We start from the raw sequence: 24050 nt of genomic DNA, 5'->3' as shown, positions 1-24050 counted from the left end.
TATGTAAGGAATTGCTTTATTTGCACTAGTTATATAGTTAATTACTTTAATATTTTTTCTTATTGCGGGATGATATTTTGGAGCTTTAGATTTCGATTTGAAAAACCACTGTAAAATGCCTTTCCCATTGGCAGCAATACATTCAACATTTAGTAAGTATGAATGTCTTCTTATGCCAAAAGAAATCAATGAAAAGTTGGCCAAAGCCATAAAGTAGCACTTGTCCACAGCTATCTCACAGCCCTTAGCTATCTCCACAAACTTTCACATAAACATGCACTCTTACCATACAAGCTGTACTCCAGATATCAGCAGGAGTGCTATAACCTGCTCCTATGAGAACTTCTATTGAGCGATACTGTCTAGTTTGTATATCTTCAGTGAAGTGTTTGTGCTGCACAAAAAAACAAAACAAAAAAAAAACACCCATTTTTTGTAAGCAGTAATACATTTAAACATATACTCTTTGTAGGTAACAATGGCTACTGTACATACCACCCAACAAGCATTTCCAAGATCTGCTATTTTAACCCTAATGTTGTCAGCATTTCTAGGATCTAGTGGGTTCACCAGTAGATCTGCAGCACGCATTTTATCTGCAACATAAAAGAAATTACAAATTACAAATGCATACTTAAAAATGATCCTGTAATATCATGATTAATATGGGTTAAAAGTGCAGCCACATGTAGAGGACTATGACAGGAAATAGCAAAAAATTACTAGACAGACAATTATTAATGAAAGTGCACCAATGTTGAGCTAAAAAGTATAACACAAAGTTTGTTATCTTGTGTTTTTGTAAACAGTAAAATGGGCAATTTTGGGCAAAAAAAATTATGTGTGCATAGCCTGAAAGTGATGGAAAAGTCCTTGTCACATATACTGTACATATAGGCCTCCATTCAGTGGATGAAGGTCAAATGAGTATTCCTTTAGACTTTATAGGGGTATTATGTTATGGCTGGTGTACCTTTTCTTCTTGTACTGTATAGGAAAGGACACACTACATAGGCATTGTAGTGTGAGAACAGCCAGCGTGCAAACCGCCCTCCAAAGGGGAGACAAAAAAGGGGGTTAGAGGAAACAAACTGTTCCAAGTACCAAGTGGTGTGTTGGAACACGTTCCACAATTGCTGTTGAATTCAATTGGGCATAATTTGAATAAAGGAATCCCAAAGGAGGAAAAAGTTTTTAACTTTAGATTTTTTTTATACAGGGAAACAGGTAAAAAAAAAAAAAAACACTAAAGAAAAAAAAAAAGAATTTATTTTATAGAGTTCACCATGCAGAAAAATAATATGATGAGTTTACAATTCATGCCTGGTATGTCATGGCGGCATTATCATTCACTTACTCTGTGCCTGGGTCCATTCTGTGTATTCATGTGCACAGCAACCTCTAGTGACGATCATGTTAACCTCACTAGAGGATGCGATCATGTGACCATCACTAGAGGCTGCGATCATGTGACCATCACTAGAGGCTGCTGTACACGTGAATACACAGACTGGACCCAGGCAAAGTGAGAACAACACATCATTTTGGTGTTTTGCTCCTCTTAGGGGGTTAAAGGGTGATGCTGTGCACAGCATCACAATTTAACCCCTGCCTGGCTGGCAAACTGAGTCGGCTCAGAAGTACAGATAGGGCTCCCTCCAGAGCAGCAGTTTTCTGCTTCTGGCCAGGAAACCCTGTTTAGAGGAGCAGGAAATCTTGTCATAATGAAGGGATTCCCTGTTCTAAGTGGTACCCAAACACCTCTGGTAACTGTCGGCTGAACAATCGTTCAGCTGACAGTTATCTCCTCCAGTTTTATTCGGATACTGAGCAAAGTTTGAGTACCGAAAAAAACTTTGGGGGAAATTGTGGTTGGAGAAACAAAAATGGAGGTACCACTGTACTTGGACTGTAACACCTCTAATAGGAAAGCAAAAAGTCAGTTTGACACTAATTCTGCAGTGAGTGAGACTGGTTCACTGGGCTTCAGGGTGCCTAGCAATAAGGCACTTGAAGAAAGAAAGTGCCCAGTAAGATGGTATGGACCTACATAATAGATGTGGCACATATCACCAGAATGAGTGTTGGAATAAAAAGTTACCTAGGGGGTAGAAACATGCTCATGTTGAGCTTGGATCCCCTGGAGTGGCACTGGGCATAGCATGTGTTAAATAATGTGGAGCAGGATTGGTGAAGGAAGTCGGAAAGGTGAAAGAGTTAAAAGATATAAACAGAGGATAGGAAAAGTGGTAATGAGAGAACAGTCACCTAGAAATTAGCATTCTGGGTGCGGGTCTGAGGTGGAGGCTTGAAAAATCAGTCTTAAAAGTTTACCTGCCATTATTTTTCACATATCACAGAGACGTGACAAAAGTTTTGATCGGTCCGAGTGCTCAGACCTGTGCTGATCAGGAGTTAGAGCAGCTGCAGGGTGTCCTCTCCCCGCTCAAAAGAGTCCGAATCTTTTTTAAAATTCAGAACGGAGGGTGGATGGGCTGCAATGCATCTTCACACTCTATCTCCCGATTTGTACAGTTCTGAGCACTCAAACCCAGACCTATCAAAATTTTTTTATTATGACAGGTACACTTTAACCCCTTCATGTCAGCAATTCATAGATATACATTCCTGCTGCACATACCAAGTACAGCAGGAACGTATATGCACGTTTCTGACACTGAAGGGGTTTGATGTGTGCAGGACCGCTGCAGTGAGAGTGGCCCCACACACATCAGTGTCAAGGGAGCTGAGGGTAATGACCCCTTAAACGCTGCGATCTATAGCGATCGCAGCGTTTAAGGTACTCAGTGACAGAACAAGATTCTGTCACTGAGTGATCGGGACTCCCGCAGCCATGCTACGGGGGTACCGATAGCATGTAATAATGGGCAGGAGTAATCCTCTTACCTCCATCCTGTCAGTTTGGCGATGAGTGCATAGAGTCTGCTCTCAGGCAGGCTCTATGCATAAATTGCCGATAACACTGATCTATGCAATGCTATGGCATATGGCATTAGATTGCATGTTTTACTGTGGAAAAAAGTGTAAAAAAAAAAATAAATAAATAAACAAACATTATATATCGTAGATTGTGGAATTGTCAGATCTATTAAGATATTACATTATTGTTCCCGCTTGGTGAACGGTGTAAACAAAAAAAAAAAAAAAAAACACACCAGGATTGCTGATTTTTTAAAATTATATATCAGGAAAAAAAAGAAAAAACAATTAAAATTACGCCATAACATTAAGCCAATATGATATTAATAAAAACTAGAGATCATGGTGCAAAAAATGATACCCCAACCAGAAGTGTAGGTAGAGAAATAAAAGCGCTATGACTCTTAGAAGGCAGGGAGGAACATTGCATTAATTTGACTTTTGTGCATCAAAGGGCTCTGTCTTGAAGGGGTAAATGATAGATGGAAAATTGTTTAACAATATTGGGGAGTAGGGTGGTATGTGGGGTTTCAGTAAAAGCTATAGAATATTGGGTGGCGAACAAGAGTAATGCCCCATTGAGTAATAAGTTTGTTATTGTGAAATTAATATGGGCCTTGTTTGCAAAATGCTATTGTAAAGGTAATATTTATTCTATAAATGTAATTTAATGGAATGAAATGTACTTCCAAATGTTTATTTTAAATGTGAAGAAAATCAAAGATTTATAAAAATAAATAAATAAATAAATAAATAAATAAAAACTAGGCTTCAGTAGATGTCTAAATATCGTACTACAAGAGCAGCAAGCTAATAAAAACAACTATCTTCATGAAATCTCTTCCAAGGAAGCAGAACAAACATTACTGACCTCATTGAATGTACACGACAACCTCAGCTGGCAGTTTATAGTATGTTAAGCATTTACTTTCACAGTCTTCTCTCTTGCAACAAGACAGGGGGAGTTTCACTAGTGTAATTTATAGTTCAGGGAAAATCCGTCAATGAATTAACAAAAATAAATGTTTTGTTTCTGCTTCAGAAGAAGAGTAGTGAAATGTGTAATTTTCAAATACAATCTAACACGTTCACTTGTTAAAACCCCATGCATAAAATATTTAACAAAGAATACAAGTGATAAGGCAAGATACTTGCAGAATGGAAAAGTATTGCTTAAATATATATAGATACGGTATTACTCATTTTATCACTTGATAAATCACTCCCAAATTCCGCTTGTGTGTCTCGCAAACTTCTGGCAATCACATCTACTGTAAGGCCTATAGGCTGCATTATAATTCTGACTCTTGCAGCAGGAGCAGTGGCGAAGGGCCAGAGCACATGCTACTATGTGCTTCTGTCCCTTCGTTTTAAAAATCGGTTGGAGGTTTCAGCACCTGGACTGATAAACTCCTGACATGTGGCTATAACATGTCAGAAGTTTGTTGTAATTACAGGTACACTAGATACAATCAGGTAGGCCAGCTGCCTTCAAAAAATGTGGATGGTCTGTGTTAAAAATGGGAGATTAACACAGGTCTAACACTGTCTAACAATTACAAGATCACTGTAGACAGTTTTGGTAGAAGACACTGCAAGGTGATGAAACTTACTTTTTGGCATATCTCCAGTACTTGATGCGGAAACTGTCCTGCTTCTGTCTTGACATGGGCTACTCCCATCCCTCTCTATTACAGTGGAATCCTCAGAAGCCACCAAACCAGATTCTATGGGATCAGCAAACATTGCAGCTGAAAAATCGGAGAACTGTAACTCCGTATTTTTATGTTGTCCATTTGGCAATTCACTGTTAAACTGTTCATAAGAGCTACTGTATGTATAATCACTTTCAGCGTTTGACTCATCTAGGTTAAAGTCATCTGGATTTGGGCAGTCTTCCTCTTCCTCATCGTCATCATCTAATGGCTGTTCCAGTGAGAATGGACCATTTTCCAAATGACCATTTGTTTTTGGGGACTCTATCCATGTTGGATCAGTGTTAACCAGTTCTGGCTCAACATCATCTTCATCATCTTTTTCTACAATTTCTTTTTCAGTATCTTCTTTTTCATCCTGATCTTCTTCTGAAGAAACATTACCTGCTAAAAATGTAAAAATAAATTATTTTAGGAGAAACTTCCTAAACGCCAGTTATATTAATTTACTTTATAATGAAAGCCATGACAATAAGGCAGAATTGTCCTACTTAAGCCAAAACCAAACAAGAAAACCACAGTGACCCCAGCTTCTTAGATATCAACATGAAGGGAATCTGTGTAGGTAGGTTATGCTGTTCTGTTATGGTAGGTTATCATGTTATGCTGTAGGGCAGCATAACATGAAGAATGAATGAATTGGGGTCTGTTTCAAAATTGCAGGGGCCTTAAGGCCGTATTCCACGGGCCGACAGACAGGAGCAAACAAGTGATATTAGTCTTGTTTGCTCGTCGTTCCCCACTCGCTGCTGCCGCTATTCCACGCGGAAGCAAGCGGGTGAGTCGGGGGGGGGGGGGGGGACACCGAGGGGAGCTGCGGGGGGCTGCCCGGGGGAGCTCAAAACATTCGGACAGCCCATAGGATACAGCAGCGTCTGCTGCCGATGATCCTATTCCACGGAGCGACGGCAGCAGATCGTTTCTGTATCAGTCGTTTGTCTTTCAACATGTTTGAAAGACAAACGACACAACGGTCTGCCAACATGAACGATGGCGGCTGATCATTGCCTTCTATTCCACGGCCAATAATCGTTCCGTGGAACAGGGCCTTTAGTTACGCCCTATCCTGAGTTAGCCACTTTACAGCAAAATTGTTAAGTGTACTTACTGAAAACAACTCCCTGTATGCTCTATAGAGCTTGGTTGGCTGATATCAGCGCCAGAAGGCACACATTTACTAATACTGTACACTAAACAATTTTACTATAAAGTGTTCATGACATATATATATATATATATATATATATATATATATATATATATATATATATATATATATATATATTGCAAAATGGTGTCAATAAAAAGTCCCCGCAAAAAACTGTTACACCGCTTGGACAATGGAAAAAGGGAAACAATTACTTGGGCATTGAGGTCAAGAATGTATGCCAAGGTAAGTTAATAAAATAATAAAGTATCAAAAATAAAAATAGTGACTATATCTCCCCCCTCCCCCAACTTCTTCCACCCAAGAGAGCATGGGAGTAAAAAAGGTGTTTGTTAGTGAAAAACATTTTTTCCCTGCTGCCCAAATGACTATGATGTTGTTAGGTTGGATTTACATCTGTGTTGGTCCCAGTGGGTCCATTGTAAGATGGACAAAAATGGCGCACGAAAGACACTATTAACTGTAGAGTGTCCTGCAGCAACACAGGTGTGAACCCGGCCTTATACATTTTACACAGGCTCCCAGACAGGTGCTTATTGGATTTTTTTGTATTTTTTTATACTGCACAGGGAGTGTGAAATAATAACCAAACAAACCGTGCACACCAAAATCATTGACCGGCTCCTCATCAGTAGCATCCTCCAGACAAACACTTTTTAACTTGGCTTCTGGCTGGCTGTCAACATCCTGTTCATTTTCATTTACTTCAGTCTTTTTCCTTTCTGCTTCCCGCTCAAGCTCTTCAATTTCTTGAAGGCGTTTTTCAAGTAGTTCTGCTTGACGTTTTTGCTTTTTTTTAAGTTTTTTCTTTTTATTTTTGGAAATCTTACCAACCTGTGAAAGTAAAACAAAGTTCATCTAATAATAATTTTACTAATAATATGGAATGGAATAAAAAAAAAAAACCTACAAAATACTTTGAACTTATTAAAAGATCATTGACTAATTTTCTTTTAAAATTCCTTTTTAATATGGCTGACTGTCAAAAATTAGCAATATAAACAAATGTCACCAGCCCAATTACCTGGGTCGATGGACAACCTAAACAAGCACTGATCTTGTAGATAGGCATGTGTTTACGGAGTCTAAGGGCCCTATTACACCAACAGATTATCTGACAGATTTTTCTGAGCCAAAGCCTGGAATGGAGTATACACAGAGAACATGTAATAAAGGAAAGACTGAGATTTCACCTCTTTTCAAATCCATTCCAGGCTTTGGCTTAAAAAAATCTGTCAGATAATCTGTTGGTGTAATAAAGCCCTAATACAGGGTTCGACCATCACTTTGGTAGGGCCAAACAAGCGATAGGCGAATCCTCTAATACACAGGTAGATGTGCAGCTGATGAAAGTTAGTTTTTTTTAGCAGGTCAGAACAAAGCGATAGGCTGACAAACTAGTTCTTTTTCATTTGTCGGTAGATTGCTGGCCCTATTACACAGGGCAATATTGCGCTTTTTGGCTAATTTTAGTTCTGTGTAACGGGGCTCTTACTATACAATTTAATGCTAAGTGAAGGCAGAAAAAGTAAGAAATAAATATCGCCAACTACCATATATACATCCATTTATTATAAAAATTACATAACCAAATACTTACTGGCTTCTGTTGTGGAGCAGTACTCACTAGAAGAGAAAAGAAACAAGGATAACATTAGGGAGGTATTATAGAGTTGGTAACTCTTTCGTAACATGACATTTCCATTGTACTTGCCACAACCTAACATTAATGCCATAACTTAAAATTTATTATTTCTTAAATTTACTGAAGTTTGACATATTTCTACAAGCTTTTACCTGCTGAGCCAGATGGAGGAGGTGCACCTGCTTTCTGCCATTCTGTGGCTTCAGCTGCCATTCTACGGACATAAGCATCATCAACACACATCAGGATGTTTTCTGGTTTTATATCAGTGTGGATAATTTTACATTTGCTATGTAGATAGTCCAAGCCCTGAAGGACCTACAAAACAAAAGCAATTACCAGTTTATTTAGAAAGATTCTATATTCCGTGTATTCAGCACTGGTAAATAGACAATTTGTTAATCCCTATATGTTCAGGTCAAGTAATACTCTTTATGACAACCAAACACAATGATTACATATTAGTAATGTGTGTCCAGGTAAAAAAGCTGTAATATGCACCAATAATAAAGCGCATGTAGCTTCTACTTTTCTTACTCTCCCTTCCCTTTCCCCTTCAATTGATGACTGTTTAATGTGTCAACTCGAAAATCTTTAAAAAAAAAAAAAAAAAACACATTTCAAACATTTATTCAAAGCAACTTTATTACTGAAGCAGACAGATAGGAGGAGTAAGATATAGATAGGTTGAGCTGTATGTGTCAGACCAGAGAACAACTTTTCAAGGGTTCTGTTACAATACATCTATGCACAATTGGACAGCTATTCAAACAAATAGATGTCACATGAAACTACATTTCTTTTAGAATAAAACTACCTATATATGGAGTTTGGCTATATGGAAAATAGCAATAGTACAGATAAATAATAGTTTACTAGCATTCGATAGTAGCTATAGGATCTTCAAAAGTTTTGCAGAGGAAAAGAAAAAAAGTACAAAAAACTATAATCTACCTGACGTATAATACTTTTCACACAGCGAATAGGAAGACCCTGATAGTTTGATTTGATGATCCATTTTAACAAGTGATGACCCAGAACTTCAAACACCATACAGACATCTTAGAATATATTAAGGTTTTATACTAGGATGTAAATAAAATACGCCCGCAATATATATAGTCTCAATAACTCTTTTATTTGTCTCTCCCAGAAATGTTGAGTAAAATTCTGCTGCACAATGAGAAAAAGAATTTTTCCCAATTCAAAAAGAACAACAGTTAACATGGGAGTGATGAAGGCCTATGTCTGCTATGTTAACCCATTGCCATCCAGTGACCGCATTTGCAGAGGTGCCAATTGGTCTGACATGGTGGGAACTTGTCAGATAACCACCTAAATGCCACAAATGATTGTCGCATTTAGGGGGTTAAACAATGACAACAGGATTACCGATGTAGGTCATTAGTGGCAGACACCTGCCATGTATTGAGTGGACTCAGTTATTTATTTATTTATTTTTTTTAGGGTGCCTTCACACAGGACGACTTGTAGCGGAAATCTCACTGCGAGTTTTGCAGCTAGATCTGCTACGAGGTAAGGTCCTGGCAGGTCCCTGTGAATACATACTCGCAACGGTCTGAAAGACCGCCGCGAGTATGTAATTCACCCACCCCTTTGATTCCTTAACCGGCGGCCCGCTGTCTGTATGCATTACCGGTCTCCTTGCTGCACAGGGTCCCGGCTTCCTGCTTTGCCCTCAGCCAATCAGTGTGTTTGCCCAGCCACAGCCACTGATTGGCTGGGCTGGAGAGCAGGAAGCCTGGACCCCGTGCAGCAAGGAGACAGGTAATGTATACAGATAGCGGGAGCCGATTAAGGGGTTAAGGGGGCGGGTGAATTACCTATTCACATTGGTCTTTCAGACCACTGCAAGTATGTATTCACAGGGACCTGCCAGGATCTTACCTAGTAGCGGATCTAGCTGCAAAACTTAAAGCGAGATTATCGCTGTGAGTCGTCCTGTGTGAAGGCACCCTTAAACAAAATCTAAAAAAAAAAAAGATAGTTTTTCAGGTAAGACTTCAGAAGAGAAGGATTTAGGGGTAAAGATTTCTGAAGGCTTCAAAATGAGTCACCAGCACAGCCAGGCAGTAGGAAGAGCTAATCAAATGCTGAGCTGAATAGATAGAGGTATAACCAGTAGAAAGAGGGAGATTGTAAATGAGCTCACAGTGGGAATGCAAAAAGATACAGATGAAAAAGAAAGGGAACAAAGTAATGCCACAAAAATGGTGGGCAGTGAGTAAATAATTAGGAAAGTAATCAGGAATAAGTAAATCAGAAAAGACTTAAAATGGGTACTCCAGAGAATTTTCTTTTTAATCAACTGGTTAAAGGGAGTCGATTAGGGTACCTTTACACAGACAGATTTATCTGCCAGATTTTTGAAGCCAAAGCCAGGAGTGAATTTGAGAATAGGAGAAATCTCAGTCTTTCCTTTATGACCATAAATCTGTCTGTGTAAAGGCACCATAAGCTGCAATTCACATTCCAAACTGCTGATAATGCTAGACAGCTGTTAGGATAAAGAATATCTGTATCTGTCTGCGCTTCAATGAATGTAGAAAAATGCTTTTATTCTATAGTATAAAATAAAAAATCAGAGGCATTCCTAAGCTCCTGATCTGCGGTAACACCTCCTTCCAGACTGCAGCTTTTCAGAAACTTAGAAAGACTCTTTGAACGTAAGAATAAAAGCATTTTTCTATGTTCTGGAAGAACAGCTGGATATATGAAACGTACCTCCTTGACCTAACAGCTTTGTCTCCTTTACCTAAAAGCTATCAAACAGCATCAGTAGTTTGGAACTTAAATTAAAGCTGACCGATTCGCTTTAATGGTGCGTTCACACCTACAGGATCTACAGCTGATTTTCTGCAGCAGATTTCATTTAAATAACTGAACACAGCATCAAATCTGCTGCAGATCTGCTGCAGATCCTGTAGGTGTGAACGCACCCTAAAGAAATATATTTGTAAATTACATCTATTTAAAAAAAACCTCAATACTTCCAGTACTGATCAGCTGCTGTACGCTTTGGAGGAAGTGATGTATTCTTTCCAGTACAAATTGTGTTCTCTGTTGCCACATCTGTTCGTGTCAGGAACTGTCCAGACCAGTAGATGTTAACTATGGACATTTGTCACTGCTCTGGACAGTTCCTGACACAGAAATTGCAGCAGGGGCCACTGTGTCAGACTGCAAAGAATACACCTTTGGAAATCATACAAGTACTTAAAGACTTTTTAAATAGAAATCACTTACAACTTTTAAACACCAGTTTATTTAAACATGTTCTTTATCTCAGGAGTAACCCTTTAAGGAACTAGATCAAAACCTTTCAATATATTAAAAGGGCTAAATAAGGTTCAGGGAGGAAAGTCTTTTTAATAAGAAAAAAATGAACACAAGAACAAGGGGGCAACATCTGTGGTTAGCTTGCGGAAAGATCAGGAGCAACATGAGAAAATACTATTTTTCTGAAAGAATAGTAGATGCTCGGTACAAACTTCCAGCAGAGGTAGTTGACAAATCCACAGTAACCGCATTAGGGTGCGTTCACACCTACAGGATCTGCAGCAGAATGAAATCTGCTGCAGAAAATCAGCTGCAGATCCTGTAGGTGTGAACGCACCCTTAAAGTGAATCTGTACTGCATGAAGCCATCCCTAAACCGCTGTTACCATGTTTCACAGGTAATCACGCCATGTCCAGTTCGAAGGTTTGCTTTTATCCCAGGGCCGGTATTTTGGAGAGAAAATAATTTCATTTCTGCGGCGAGTCAATGTGGCGTGGCCTAGAGTATTCCTGTTCTAGGTCTGCAGCCCCTCTCTCCGCCTCCATCCTGCCTCGGGGCATGCTGAATATGAAGAGAGGAAGGGGGAGAGGAGTATAGATGCTCTAGGCTACATTGACTCCTGCCTCACCACAGAAATAAAACGAGTTTTTCTCCAAAATACCAACCCTGGGAGAAAGGTCAACCTCCAAACGAACATGGCGTGAGGACATGTAAAATGTGGTACTGGCAGTTTTGGGGGTGGCTACACGCCTGTAAAGATTCGCTAAAAATCATGCCTGGGAAAGACATATATTGAAGCTAGGGCAGACTAGATGGACTGAGTAGTGTTTTCTTGCTGACAATCTTTAATTTTTCTACATTTCTCACAAAACTAAGTTTCAAATGTAAAATGTGCATATACGGTGAAACTAAAGTTATTTGCTTGAACAGGGGTATAATCTTTTGTGCTTTTTCTGATCAGGAATATTTTAATAGCAGATCATGTGTTCTGCAAAGGATACGTATTCCGTTCATTCCAGAAATTTTGAAGTCATCAATTAACTGGACCACCATGTCTTTATTTGGATCTCCAGGGTCACTTTCACGCACCTGCAAGAAAAAAAACCTGTTACTTAAAACTGATAAACATTTTAGTTAAACTGCCAGCATAAGTACATTATACTGAAGCTCATCGATTTCAACGGGTGTTTTGTAATGCTCCCTTGTCCCTGGAATGTTGCTCCAGGGAAAACAAACATTCAGTATCTGGTTTCAAGGCAATATTAGCTGATTGCAGATTAGCAGAGGAGTCGAAAAGAAACTGCTTCCACTTCTGTGCTTATTTTCTTCAAGGGAACATTCCCACAAGATCTGCAGTAGATTTGATGCTGCAGATATCAGTGTAACTAAAATCTATAGATTGAAATCTGCTGCAGATCCTGTACATGTGAATATACCCCAATGGTCCACTTACACATACAGCATCTGCAGCAGATCTAAAGTGTTTCATCACTTAGGTACATTGATATCTCCAGCTTCAAACCTGCGACATCAAATCTGCAGCAGAATTCAAACTTGTAAGAGAAGCAGCATGCCGGCACTACACCCTGTGTATGTTTATGTGGGCTGCAATCAATTGGAAATCCTAGGAGGAAAGGCAGGTGGTGCCCAAGCCACATACACAGAACAGTCAATCATGAAGCAAGTAGAAAAACAGTGGCACTCACCCATGTATGTATCACATTGCAGTTCTGTGGACCACGCTTCCAAATACACACAATGCGGGTGTAAAACAGCTGTCACCATGCACCCAGCTGGCGTCTGGCTGATGATGTCCACACTCTATGTGATACGGTTTCACGACAATAAAGAAGTCCATGAAAAGCATACACTGATGAGTTCCACTGTTTTTCTACTTGCTGCACAAATCTGCAGCAAATCCTGTAAGTGTGAATGCACTCGAAAAGCCATATTCACAGCCAGACCTGTGCTGTAAGCGAGAGCCAATCTGCTATATTGGAACTTGCTTACCAAGCCAATTAGACGACTCACCATTCACACAGATGGGTCTGCACAAACATTGCTAGGGATGTCTGTGCAGCTCTTTGCTTTAATCAGCTGACAGCCACGCATCACTTATTACACAGAGATACGAGTGGCAACAGAAGATTTTTTAGCCTGTTGAAAGACTGTGATCAGCTGATGAGCAAGTGTTTGCTAATCGCTGGCTCTATTATTGGGGAGATATCTGCCTGATTTGGCAGATTATCTCTCCCTGTAAAAGGGCCTTAACACATCTTTTAAATGCACAGTTTCAGCAGTAAAAGGATTGGAACTTACACATCTGAGCAACTTTATTTCATCCAAAGCCGTCTCTGTATAGTGTTGAGCACTTTTTACTACTTTCATTGCAACAAATCTCTTCCCCCTAGAAAAAAAATGTATCATTTACTTCTGTGCCAATGATATTAAATACTGCATTATTCGCTATCATTAACTAGTCCTATGTAAGTGTATGGCCATCTACAGGACTTCATGTTGGCACATTTACTGAGGTACGCTCAGTACAGCTTCATACATAATAAGTGTGCTTGACTGTTATTTCTGTTCTTTCTTTCTATGAAAAAAGCAGGAGTTTAGCTGAAAGGAACCAAGTAGTCATATGCTAAAGAATGGCCAGTAAAGGGATAGTCAAGTGTGTAAAAATAGTGGCCTAATAGGAATATGAAGTGTACATTATTGAAGCAGCCATGTTTTTAGGAAATAGATGCAAAGACATTTCGAGATAACAGTTCGAGAAGAACAATGCAGATGTGGGTCTCGCATGAGTAAATATATTAGTATAATTTTTTTTTAAATATAAGTACATTAGAGGTTTTTTTTAGAAACATGTCAAAGCTAATAATATAGGATTTAGGATTATAAAACAGAAAGTCTTACTGCATGTCCCAGCAGAGCCACACCGTTGAGAAATGGCCCCATCCTAGCTTTCGGATAACGTGGTAACGTCCATTAAACAGATCTCCTATTTTCACAGGATGGTAGCCACCTGTAAGAGAAAGGTAATAATGTGACTTCATACATAGACAATCAGTTTTAACATGTGGGGGGAGTTTCTCTAATCTAATAATACCCTTGCTCTTTTGATTTCATCTATCCTTATCTCAGTTCCTGCAGAGATACATTCTTGGAAGTTGTCTAACCTAAAAGTCCCATGAAGCTGCACATTGAATATGCACATTGGTTACCTCCCCATAACAATGGCAGAACTTTCCTTTTTGTTTGTTGACCATTCCTTCTTCCTACAAACTTTTTAATCTCTTGGTGTCACCAGTTTGGCCCTCTCCTGGATCTCCTCTTACCTCTAAATCGCACTTTTAGTGTCTCCCACTCCCACACCACCTCCTCTCCTCACTGTTGGTGTCCCCCAAGGCTCTGCTATTGGGCCTGATCTCTTTTCAATACATACTTGTGGCCTAGGACACAATCACAGAATCCTACAGATTCAAGTACCACCTCTATGTCGATGACACTTAGATCTACCTCTCAGGTCTGGATATGAACCTCTCTGCTATTCAGGATTCCAGAAAGTCTATCGACAATATCTTTCTTCCTATACTTCCTATTTTTTAAACTCAACATGGAAACAAAAGAGAACCTTCCTCAATCTCGCCCCACCCCTCCATCTAATGTCTCAATCACAATCAATGGCTGCATTCTCTTCTCCCCCAATTTCGCTGCCTTGGGGTCACCTATGATTCTACCCTCTCTTTCAAACCACACATTCAGACCCTGACCACCTCAATCTCAAAAAATTTCCTCACTCTGTTCTTTTCTCACCCCTGACTCTACAAAACTGCTGGTATATGCTGTCATTGTTTCCCACTTGGACTACTGCAACATCCTCCTCTCTTGCCTTCTAACATCCTTGCTTCCCTCCAGTCTATTCTTAACTCTGCTGCCCGGCTAATCCACCTTTCCCCTAGTTCTGCTTATCCTTTCTGCCAATCCCTTCACTGGCTCTCCATTGCCCAACAAATTCATTTTAAAATTGTTGACCACGACATACAAGTCCATCCACAACCTGTCCCCTCCATATATCTCTAACCTGATATCCCGCTACCGTCCCTCATGCAACCTTAGATCCTCCAACAACCGCCGTTTGTGCTTCCCCCTTGGTTGTACATCTAGCTCTCATCCACCATCAAGACCTTCAAAAGTAACCCAAAAACCCATCTCTTTAAACTAGGCTACAGCCTACAATAAGTCTGCATCACACTTTGACTGGCTGCCCTTTACCTTCTGTCTCCCTTCATTGTAAGCCCTCGCAGGCAGGGTCCTCCGTCACCATGTACCAGTACCACTTGTATAGAGCTCTGGAATTAAGGCCTTCTTTTAAAATAAATAATAATAATTCTGTTGTCATTTCCAGTGTGCCAGGTATTTGGTAGCACCAACACATCTCTCAGCACTTTATAACTGTGAGGGTATATACATAGACAACTCAGACATTACAGAGATATATTAGGACCTCCGTCTCCACAGTGCCCTTATATGGCCCTATCTTCTAATACATATCAGCAGAGCAGGCCAGCCAAGCCATATTGGTACACTGGGGGTTGTAGTCCCACCTCCAGTACACCAAACATCAAAGCAGCATAGGGATTCAACTCCAAACAGCATGTAAATGCCACTGAGGATGAAGGTAAGATGCATACCTTCATCCATAGTGTCCTGTGCGGATTAGGGAGAAATGAGCAGGTTAGATTTTTCTAACCTGCTGTAAGGCACCATTCATTCATTACATTTTTTGCCTGAAAAAAAAGACTTCTGTAGTGCACATCTGTGTAATCCGCTTTTTTGCAGATCCACAATTACATTTGTAAAGTGCTAGTTAATTAAAGTGAAATAGTTAAAAAAAGTTGTTGTTTTTATGGCATTATTAGTGCATTTTGAAGATAAAAACACACTTCTTTTTATTGCCAATTGCAGCATTTTTGCAATCAGATAAATGGCAATACAGTTAACACATTAAAACACATTTTTTAAAATGTTACAATAAAATGTTAACATTAAAAAAAGACATGATATTGCACAGTCTAGAATTAGACAACACACATGAATTCTCTGTGTGCCCTCAGATCTCTTACTTCGCTGTTTTGATATTGATCTAACTTGCTTTCCACATGAGATATAAAAGATTGTACAGATTTTACATTACCTACAGCAAAAAAGAAAAAAAAATAGTGTTTACTAACCATACTTTGGCCATATGTCCCTCCTGCTGCCCAACCTCCCTATACACAGAAACGTTCAGCAGAGCGTTCCTTTATTCTCTATGAGTAGGAGAGGTGTAAGCCACAGAGAGAGTGCTCTTTCTGCAGTTTATCTCTTCCTGTAGAAAGGGGTCGGTGTTGATTGTCCATCACATCTGACCCCTATCACCACAACATCATCTGTAGGTGGAGTATAACGATGTTGGATTGTAAGGTGGGAGGCCAGCGGACTGGGACCTAGTGTACGCCATTGGTAACACAATTTTGTGCATTTGTACTTACATACATGGCACAATTAACTCTGTTCAGGGTACTGTGACATACCGTCTTAGCACTAGCACTTTATTTTCACTGTATGCATTTATGCTGAATGAGTTCATTATAATGTTTACATAGTGGATGCACAAGCACTTTACACTATAAGGATGCCATTTCCCAGTAGTAGGGTCTCCAACCTCCCAGGCCATGTTTGAATGTGTTTTCTCTGTGATGGATTAAAACAAAGCTTTGTTATATTTTCATTTGTTAAGTGATTTATATTTATTGTGGGGGCACGTATTACTATATACAGTGGTGCATAATTCGTTCCGGGACCATGCTTCTAATCCAAATCCACTGTTAAACCAAAGTAAATTTTCCCATAAGAAATCATGGAAATGCAGACAATTGGTTCCACACCGCAAAAATAATGATTTATTATTCTGAATAACATGTAGAACAGATAAAACATTCAGAAACAGCAGAATATGTGATATTATAGGTTACTGTACAGTAATGGAGAGGATGGGAAATGAGCAGGACATATATGGGCTCAGTATAGCAGCACACTGTCTGGGGAGAGAGGGATTACAGCTATGGAGAGATTACCTCCACAGTCCTGTTCCCTGATGTGAGCCCCAGCCTGAAGTGGATCTGCTATGATTTGGAAGGTGAGGGAGACTTCTTGGGTCAGAGTACAGTGCTGTAGACCATGCTATGCAGACCATGCCCCTCCCCCACTCGCCCTCCCACCCAGTACAGGGAGCTCTTAAACCAAGTCATAATTTTGAAAAGCTGCGAGCTCTTAAACCAAAACGCTCTTAGTGTATGTTCACACGTACCAGATCCGCAGCGGATTTTCTGCTTTGGATCCGCAGCAGATTTCATTCAAATAACTGAACACAGCATCAAATCTGCACCATCAAATCTGCTGTGGATCTGCTGCGGATCCTGTACGTGTGAACGCACCCTGAGGGTGCGTTCACACGTACAGGACCTGCAGAAGATTTGATGGTGCAGATTTTAATCTGCAGCAGATCCGCGGATCTGCAACTTCAAATCTGCACCATCAAATCTGCTGCAGATCCTGCACATGTGAACGCACCCTAAAACTAAGTTACTCTTATGCTGGGTTTACACGGAGCGATAATTCGTCCGATAGTATGATTAACGATTTTGAAGTAACAATTTTTTTTATAACGATCAGCGTTTAAATGGAACAATATATCGTACGATAATTACGATAATATATCGATAATATATCGATAATACGATAATATATCGTACGAAGAAAAATCTTTTGCAATCTTTCTGCGGTCGCTTAAGCCTATCTCGCACATAGGTAAAATCGATGAACGACTGTTTACACGGAATGATCTGCAAATTTTTTGCGAACGACCAACGACGATTTGAGAACATGTTCAAAGATCAAAATGAACGTTTTCTCGCTCATCGCTTGATCGTTCGCTGCGTTTACACGTACGATCATTCGTATTCGATCGTTATCGTGCAAACTCGCACAATAATCGTTGCGTGTAAACGCAGCATTAAGGGTGCCTTCACACGTACAGGATCGGCAGCAGATTTGATGCCGCAGATTTGAATCTGCAGCAGATCCGCAGTAGATCTGTAGCAGATTTGATGGCCCACAGTTACTTTGCATTGAATCTGTAACTTCAAATTTGCGCCATCAAATCTGCTGCAGATCCTGTACGTGTGAATGCACCCTTAAACCAAGGTACCACTGTAGGTTCCTTTTTTTTCTGAGCATAGGGGTATATGGTGCCATTTCTTTGGTATTGATATAGGTGTTTGATTTAGATTTTATAGGTGTTTTCATCATCTGTGGGTGGTCTTTTTAGAGAGTCTCATACACCTTAGATTGATGACTGACACGAGCGGCAGGTACAGCCAACTAAATGTGGTATTACACTGGATGATTTCTTTGGCTGCACTAAAACAGCTAAACGATGATATCGGGACTATTTGGGCTCCTTTGAAGTGAAAACTGCATACAAAAAAAAAACACGTCCTTTCACAACAAAAAAAAGTGATTGGTCGCGCTACATTGCTTTCTATAAGTGTCTGTTTCAAGCATTTCTGCATGTGATTTTGCAGCATAATTCCCCCAACAACCACAAAATGCCTGGAGTCTGGAGCATCCTCAGTCAGGTGTAGTGTGCACTCTTTAGAGGACGGCAATTGTACAGGAGTTTGACAAGTTGAAAGGTTATAGATTTGTGAGGGACCTCCTACATGGTTGTACCTTGTTTGTGAACAGGAGGTCTGTAAAAAAGGGACTACCTCTTGAAGTACCTGCATAACCTGGAACCTGGTGATGAGGTGGAGTACACCCCTATGCAAGAGCCACGTAGACAGTCTTCCTGTGTCCCCACGGTGTTGGAGGAGTGTGACAAGAATTATTTTTGCACTAATGTCAAGGCCTGGTTGACACACCTGAGGGCCTGAACCTGACACCAAGAGATGGAAGCCACCTCAAAGGAGCAGATAACATACCTGCAGCAGCTGGTTCCACCTCACTGGCTTTTACAAACCAGGGTGTCCCTCAAGTGACCAACACCATGACTGGTTAAATCATTTTATTGAAAAGATTTTTCTGGGTTTTTTAAGAATCTACAGACAAAAATTGTACAAGCAGTGTATGATCTATACAGAGATCAATCAGAGAAAAAACAACAGGTAAGTAAGGGTAGTACTAAACTGGCAAGCATTCACAGTGCCATCCAACTATAGTCCAGTCGTGAGAAAGAATGTACAGTCTGTATTCGGCACACCCGCTAAACTCCCTACTATACCGAAGAACACAGTCATACATGGTCATGCATGGAAGTAACCAATACAAAATAAGGTTTAGGAAACATAAATAAATCTGCATGTCTTACTTTCCATCAGAAGTACCCTCATATTTCTGTGACCAACACCATCTCAACTTTTCCCACAGTGGCAGTCATTCCCCCGGAACCCACCTCTACATACAAAGGAGCCAAACTGTGTGTGCCACCAGGAGTAAGAGGATGCCCAAAAGTCTCAGGGGCCAGAGGCAGAGTCTATATCTTGACCCAGGATCAGCAGCTTGCAAAGTAGGGACAGTTAGGGAGCCTCTGTTATACACCCTTTGTGCCACGTTGGCTACATGATATAAAGTTTAAGTGCCTGGTCATTACACCATGTATGTGGCAGGAGCATTGTTATAAAAGATGATGTTTGGTGACTATTTTATATGAAGACTGCTTGCTATGTGCTAGACCAGTGCTTCTCAAACTGAAATGGGCCTCACCAGTGAGGCACCCCCTAGTTGCTGTTGAGGCACAGCTGGGGAGAGAGTTTTCAGTGACTATGAAGTTACTATAAGTTGCACAGTCTTTTCCCTGGCTACAACAATCTCAGGTTTAGGAACACTATTGACTCATGTTGTTACTATTTTGATGCTATACAGCATATAGGAGACAAATGAAGGGTAGCCTGAGTAGGGCTGGGCGATATTGGCCTAAATCAATATCGCGGTTTATCGCACATGTAGTTGCGGTAACGATAATTGGACGATAAATATGACACGCCCCTTTGCAAGCCACACCCACTTAAGGTAAAAAAAAAAATGGAACTCACTGAGCAGCAACTCAAGGCAGTGAATTTAGTCTATTATCATTATTATTATTATTTGTCCTTATTAGGGGGTCTCAGCAGAGTTATACAGCTACATACACACAGGAGGGGGACAGATCTCTATATATACACACACACACAGGAGGGGGGCAGGTCTCTGTATATACACACAGGAGGGGACAGGTCCCTATATATATATATATATATATATATATATATATATATATATATATATATATATATACACACACACACACACACACACACACAGGAGGAAGAGGGACAGGCTGCTATATATACACACACACAGAGGGGGACAGGTCGCTATATATACACACAGGAGAAAGGGGGAAAGGTTGCTATATACACACTATGTACACACAGGATGGGACAGGTCCCCCTTCCTCCTGTGTGTACATAGTGTATATATATATATATATATATATATATATATATATATATATGTATATATATAGGGACCTGTCCTCCTTCCTCTTGTGTGTATAGGGACCTGTCCCCCTTCCTCCTGTGTATATAGAGCGACCTGTCCCCCTTCCTCCTGTGTGTATAGGGACCTGTCCCCCTTCCTCCTGTGTGTATAGGGACCTGTCCCCCTTCCTCCTGTGTGTATAGGGACCTGTCCCCCTTCCCCCTGTGTGTATAGGGACCTGTCCCCTTCCCCCTGTGTGTATAGGGACCTGTCCCCCTTCCTCCTGTGTGTATAGGGACCTGTCCCCCTTCCTCCTGTGTGTATAGGGACCTGCCCCCCTTCCTCCTGTGTGTATAGGGACCTGTCCCCCTTCCCCCTGTGTGTATAGGGACCTGTCCCCCTTCCTCCTGTGTGTATAGGGACCTGTCCCCCTTCCTCCTGTGTGTATAGGGACCTGCCCCCCTTCCTCCTGTGTGTATAGGGACCTGTCCCCCTTCCCCCTGTGTGTATAGGGACCTGTCCCCCTTCCTCCTGTGTGTATAGGGACCTGTCCCCCTTCCTCCTGTGTGACAGCTCTGCTATTCCAGATACAGCCAGAGCCTGTGTGAACATGGGGAAACCACTTTCTCCTTTAGCCTCTGCCTGTCAGTGATAAGATCTGGAGCAGCAGAGAGGAGTAAGCGGCTCCTCCGTGCAGTAGCTGCCGCTAGTCAGACACTGTCTCTTCCTCTGGCCAGTACACAACGGGAGGAGCTACAATGGCTGCAGAGTGTTATCTCCTGGAGAGCGGTGCCGGCTAGTTACGGGGGAGGGCTGTGTGGGGCAGAAGCAGACAGTAATAGGTTACCTCCTGAAGGCTGCTGCTGTTACACGGAGGGGGATATCTGTGGCAGCGTGACAGTGACTGGAGCCTGGGAACCGCTCTGGCTCCAGGTCACTGCTCTGCGCGGCAATTGCCCTGTTTGAATTGACGGCCCGGCAGTGACTGGAGGGGGAGGGGCAGAGTGGTCACCGCAGCAGAAGCAGTCCGGTCTGTGCTGCGCGCGCTGCCCGGGTAGGGGAGAGCAGGACACCCCGAGGCTGCGGGGCTCAGTGTCTGCCTCTTGGGGGGTCCTGAGAGAGATCAGCCAGATCCCTGGGCTGTAGTGTCGGAGCTCAGTGATCCCCCTCCTGTCTGGGGCCTGGGATAAGACTCCTCTCTTCCGCTGCAGCCACGTCCTGCCTGGCTCTGGCATCCCTGCATCTCTGCACATAAAGCACCCAAAACTGTGGAATAACGCAGATACCGTCCTGGCAAAGTTGAGGTTGGTTAACCGACGCCAGAGACGGTATCGGTATTTTCACGGTATACCGCCCAGCCCTAAGCCTGAGCAATAGTTTATATTTTTGCATGGACTTCAGTCTCAGATGGAAGTGGTACTTTGAACTATAATGGACACAGATTACAAGTGCCTCATCAATGACTTTAAGAGTGTTTTTTTTACCATTGAATAGAAGTCCATTCTACTTTTTAAGTTATGTTTTTCTTTATTGTGACATTTAGGCCTATTGCATTATATTTGTAAATATTCACCTATGCTGCTGTAATACTGAATATGAGATATATGTGCTGTATTTGAGAGAAATTTGCACTTATTGACCCATCTTAAGTGACCCATTTCTGGCCAGAGGCCATTTTGAAGGAACTCTACCGTTGCACCTGATGTTCCTGTAAAGTCACAGTTGAACGATAATACCTAATCTCCCCATAAGCTAAATTTTACTGCACCTCACCAACACCAAGGGCATCATTGTACACCTGTGGTCAACCTCTGTCCGCAGTTCTCCTGGGTGACTCAACTGTTAAGTGGCCTGTTCTAAAACCATGTCTGGCAGCAGAATAAGTGTCAATGTCAATTGTCAATGACAGTTATTCTGCTGCCAGACACTGTTTTAGAACAGGCCATCTTAGTATACCTGACAAGTGACAATCTGCCATTAGTAGCTATCCATCAAGCCATGCCAGAGAACTCATAGGTAGCCTTCTAGAATTCTCACCTTTGCAGTAATCAGCGGGGTCTTCTTGTTCCTCATCGTCGGAGCCCAAAATCTCTTCTTCTGGCTCAGGTGGTGCTGGCTCCGGTAGTGGAGGAGGTGGTGGGGGTGGTGGAGGAGCTGATGGAACTTTCTGTTGAGCCTCCGGCCTAAAAGGAGAAGCATAGAACAATTCCTTTAATACTGCACACTAAATCCAAACGTCTAGGGTGCCAAAGAAGAACAATAACCAAAATCTTCCACACAGTAAATCAGTAAATCAAAAGTGGTAACAGAAACTGCAGACATACTGGTAAAACAATAAAAATATCTATCTATCTTTTATTTTCATAAAATAGTGCCCAAACACACATAGCTACAGAATCTGCATAGCTGAATACAATATTGGTCGCTCAGTTATTAACACACTAAACCATATGTCACATAATAAAACTGGCACACCATTTTAATAAAACAGAAATATATTTTATTAATGTAAATGCATATTATACACTACAATACCGGTCCCTTCCCATATTAAGAGCACATAAAAAATAAACTCATAAAAGTGACTGTTTGTGGTAAAAAGTCCCAGAACCTTCCAACATAAATATTAGTGTTAAAGGAGACCTGTCACCCCCCCGTGCCGGGTTGACAGGCTCCCGACCCCCCGTTACAGCCCCCTATACTCACCTGATCCAGCTTCCTGATCCGGTCGGGTCACGGAGATATGAGCGCCTGAAGCCCGGCGCGCGCGCGCTCACAGGGGAGTCCGACGCTCATAGAGAATGAATGGGGAGTCCGATGCTCCGTCATTCTCTATGGGCATCGGACTCTCCTGTGAGCACGCGCGCCGGGCTTCGGGCGCTCATATCTCCGTGACCCGACCGGATCAGGAAGCGGGACCCGGCGGGATCAGGTGAGTATAGGGGGCTGTAACGGGGGTTGGGAGCCTGTCACCCCAGCACGGGGGGTGACAGGTCCTCTTTAAGATCAATTTTTGAAAGGACATATGTAACTATGAACTAAGACCACAATAAACCTTAAGGGTACAAACCCACTTGACGTATTTGCTGCGTGAATCAGTCTTAAAAATAAGCAGGCAAAACGCAGGTTGGCTTTATACAATTGTTCTGCGTTAAAATACGCAATTGCGTATTTTTGAAGCGTGAAGCTTGTTGTTAGCAAAGCATCAGTTGTTAACAACCTGTGCGAAAAACGCATGTAGCTTCACGCTTCAAAAATACGCAACTGCGTATTTTAACGCAGAACAATTGTATAAAGCCGTATAAAGCCAACCTGCGTTTTGCCTGCTTATTTTAAAGACTGATTCACGCAGCAAATATGTCAGGTGGGGTTGTACCCTAAGAAAAAAGGCAAATGATATAAACCTAACAGCCTATTAAAGTGCTAAGTGCTAAATATGAAACAACACAATGTCAGAGTAAAGAGAAGTTTGCAATACAAAGATAAAGTGCAAAAAGGAGGATTGGGCAAAAAAATCTAATAGAATATCACCTAATAATAATAGTCAGGAGTAGGTCAGTGTCTGGATCCGCCAAGCCCCGCACATTCCATATTGTACCATGACTTCAAATGAAAAGGGACGGGTGTTGTTGCTTATATGTGTTTTTCTTTTTTAATGGAGTCTGGGGTCTGTATTCAATGAGGTCATATGCAGTTAGGCTACATTCACACATT

At 41.3% G+C, this 24050-nt stretch overlaps 1 protein-coding gene across 6 annotated transcripts in view; it reads right to left on the bottom strand.

The window, feature by feature from the left end:
- Positions 1-24050, bottom strand: part of SRPK2 (SRSF protein kinase 2) — a 124224-nt gene that overhangs the window by 11458 nt on the left and 88716 nt on the right. For 5 of the 6 annotated variants that reach the window (XM_069977740.1, XM_069977758.1, XM_069977722.1 and 2 more), the window contains 11 exons: positions 22374-22519; positions 13689-13797; positions 13089-13176; positions 11771-11858; positions 8423-8529; positions 7621-7786; positions 7424-7449; positions 6429-6657; positions 4554-5042; positions 496-596; positions 287-394 (listed from right to left, as the gene is read on the bottom strand). In XM_069977740.1, coding sequence (XP_069833841.1) covers positions 287-394; positions 496-596; positions 4554-5042; positions 6429-6657; positions 7424-7449; positions 7621-7786; positions 8423-8529; positions 11771-11858; positions 13089-13176; positions 13689-13797; positions 22374-22519 — 1657 coding nt within the window. The remainder of the gene's footprint in view (positions 1-286; positions 395-495; positions 597-4553; positions 5043-6428; positions 6658-7423; positions 7450-7620; positions 7787-8422; positions 8530-11770; positions 11859-13088; positions 13177-13688; positions 13798-22373; positions 22520-24050) is intronic. The other variant, XM_069977731.1, reaches the window with a different exon arrangement.

Source organism: Dendropsophus ebraccatus, chromosome 1, assembly GCF_027789765.1.
Source record: "Dendropsophus ebraccatus isolate aDenEbr1 chromosome 1, aDenEbr1.pat, whole genome shotgun sequence".
NCBI lineage: Eukaryota > Metazoa > Chordata > Amphibia > Anura > Hylidae > Dendropsophus > Dendropsophus ebraccatus.
The sequence above is the reverse complement of the archived record's forward strand: the minus strand, read 5'-3'. Positions and strand labels throughout refer to the sequence as shown.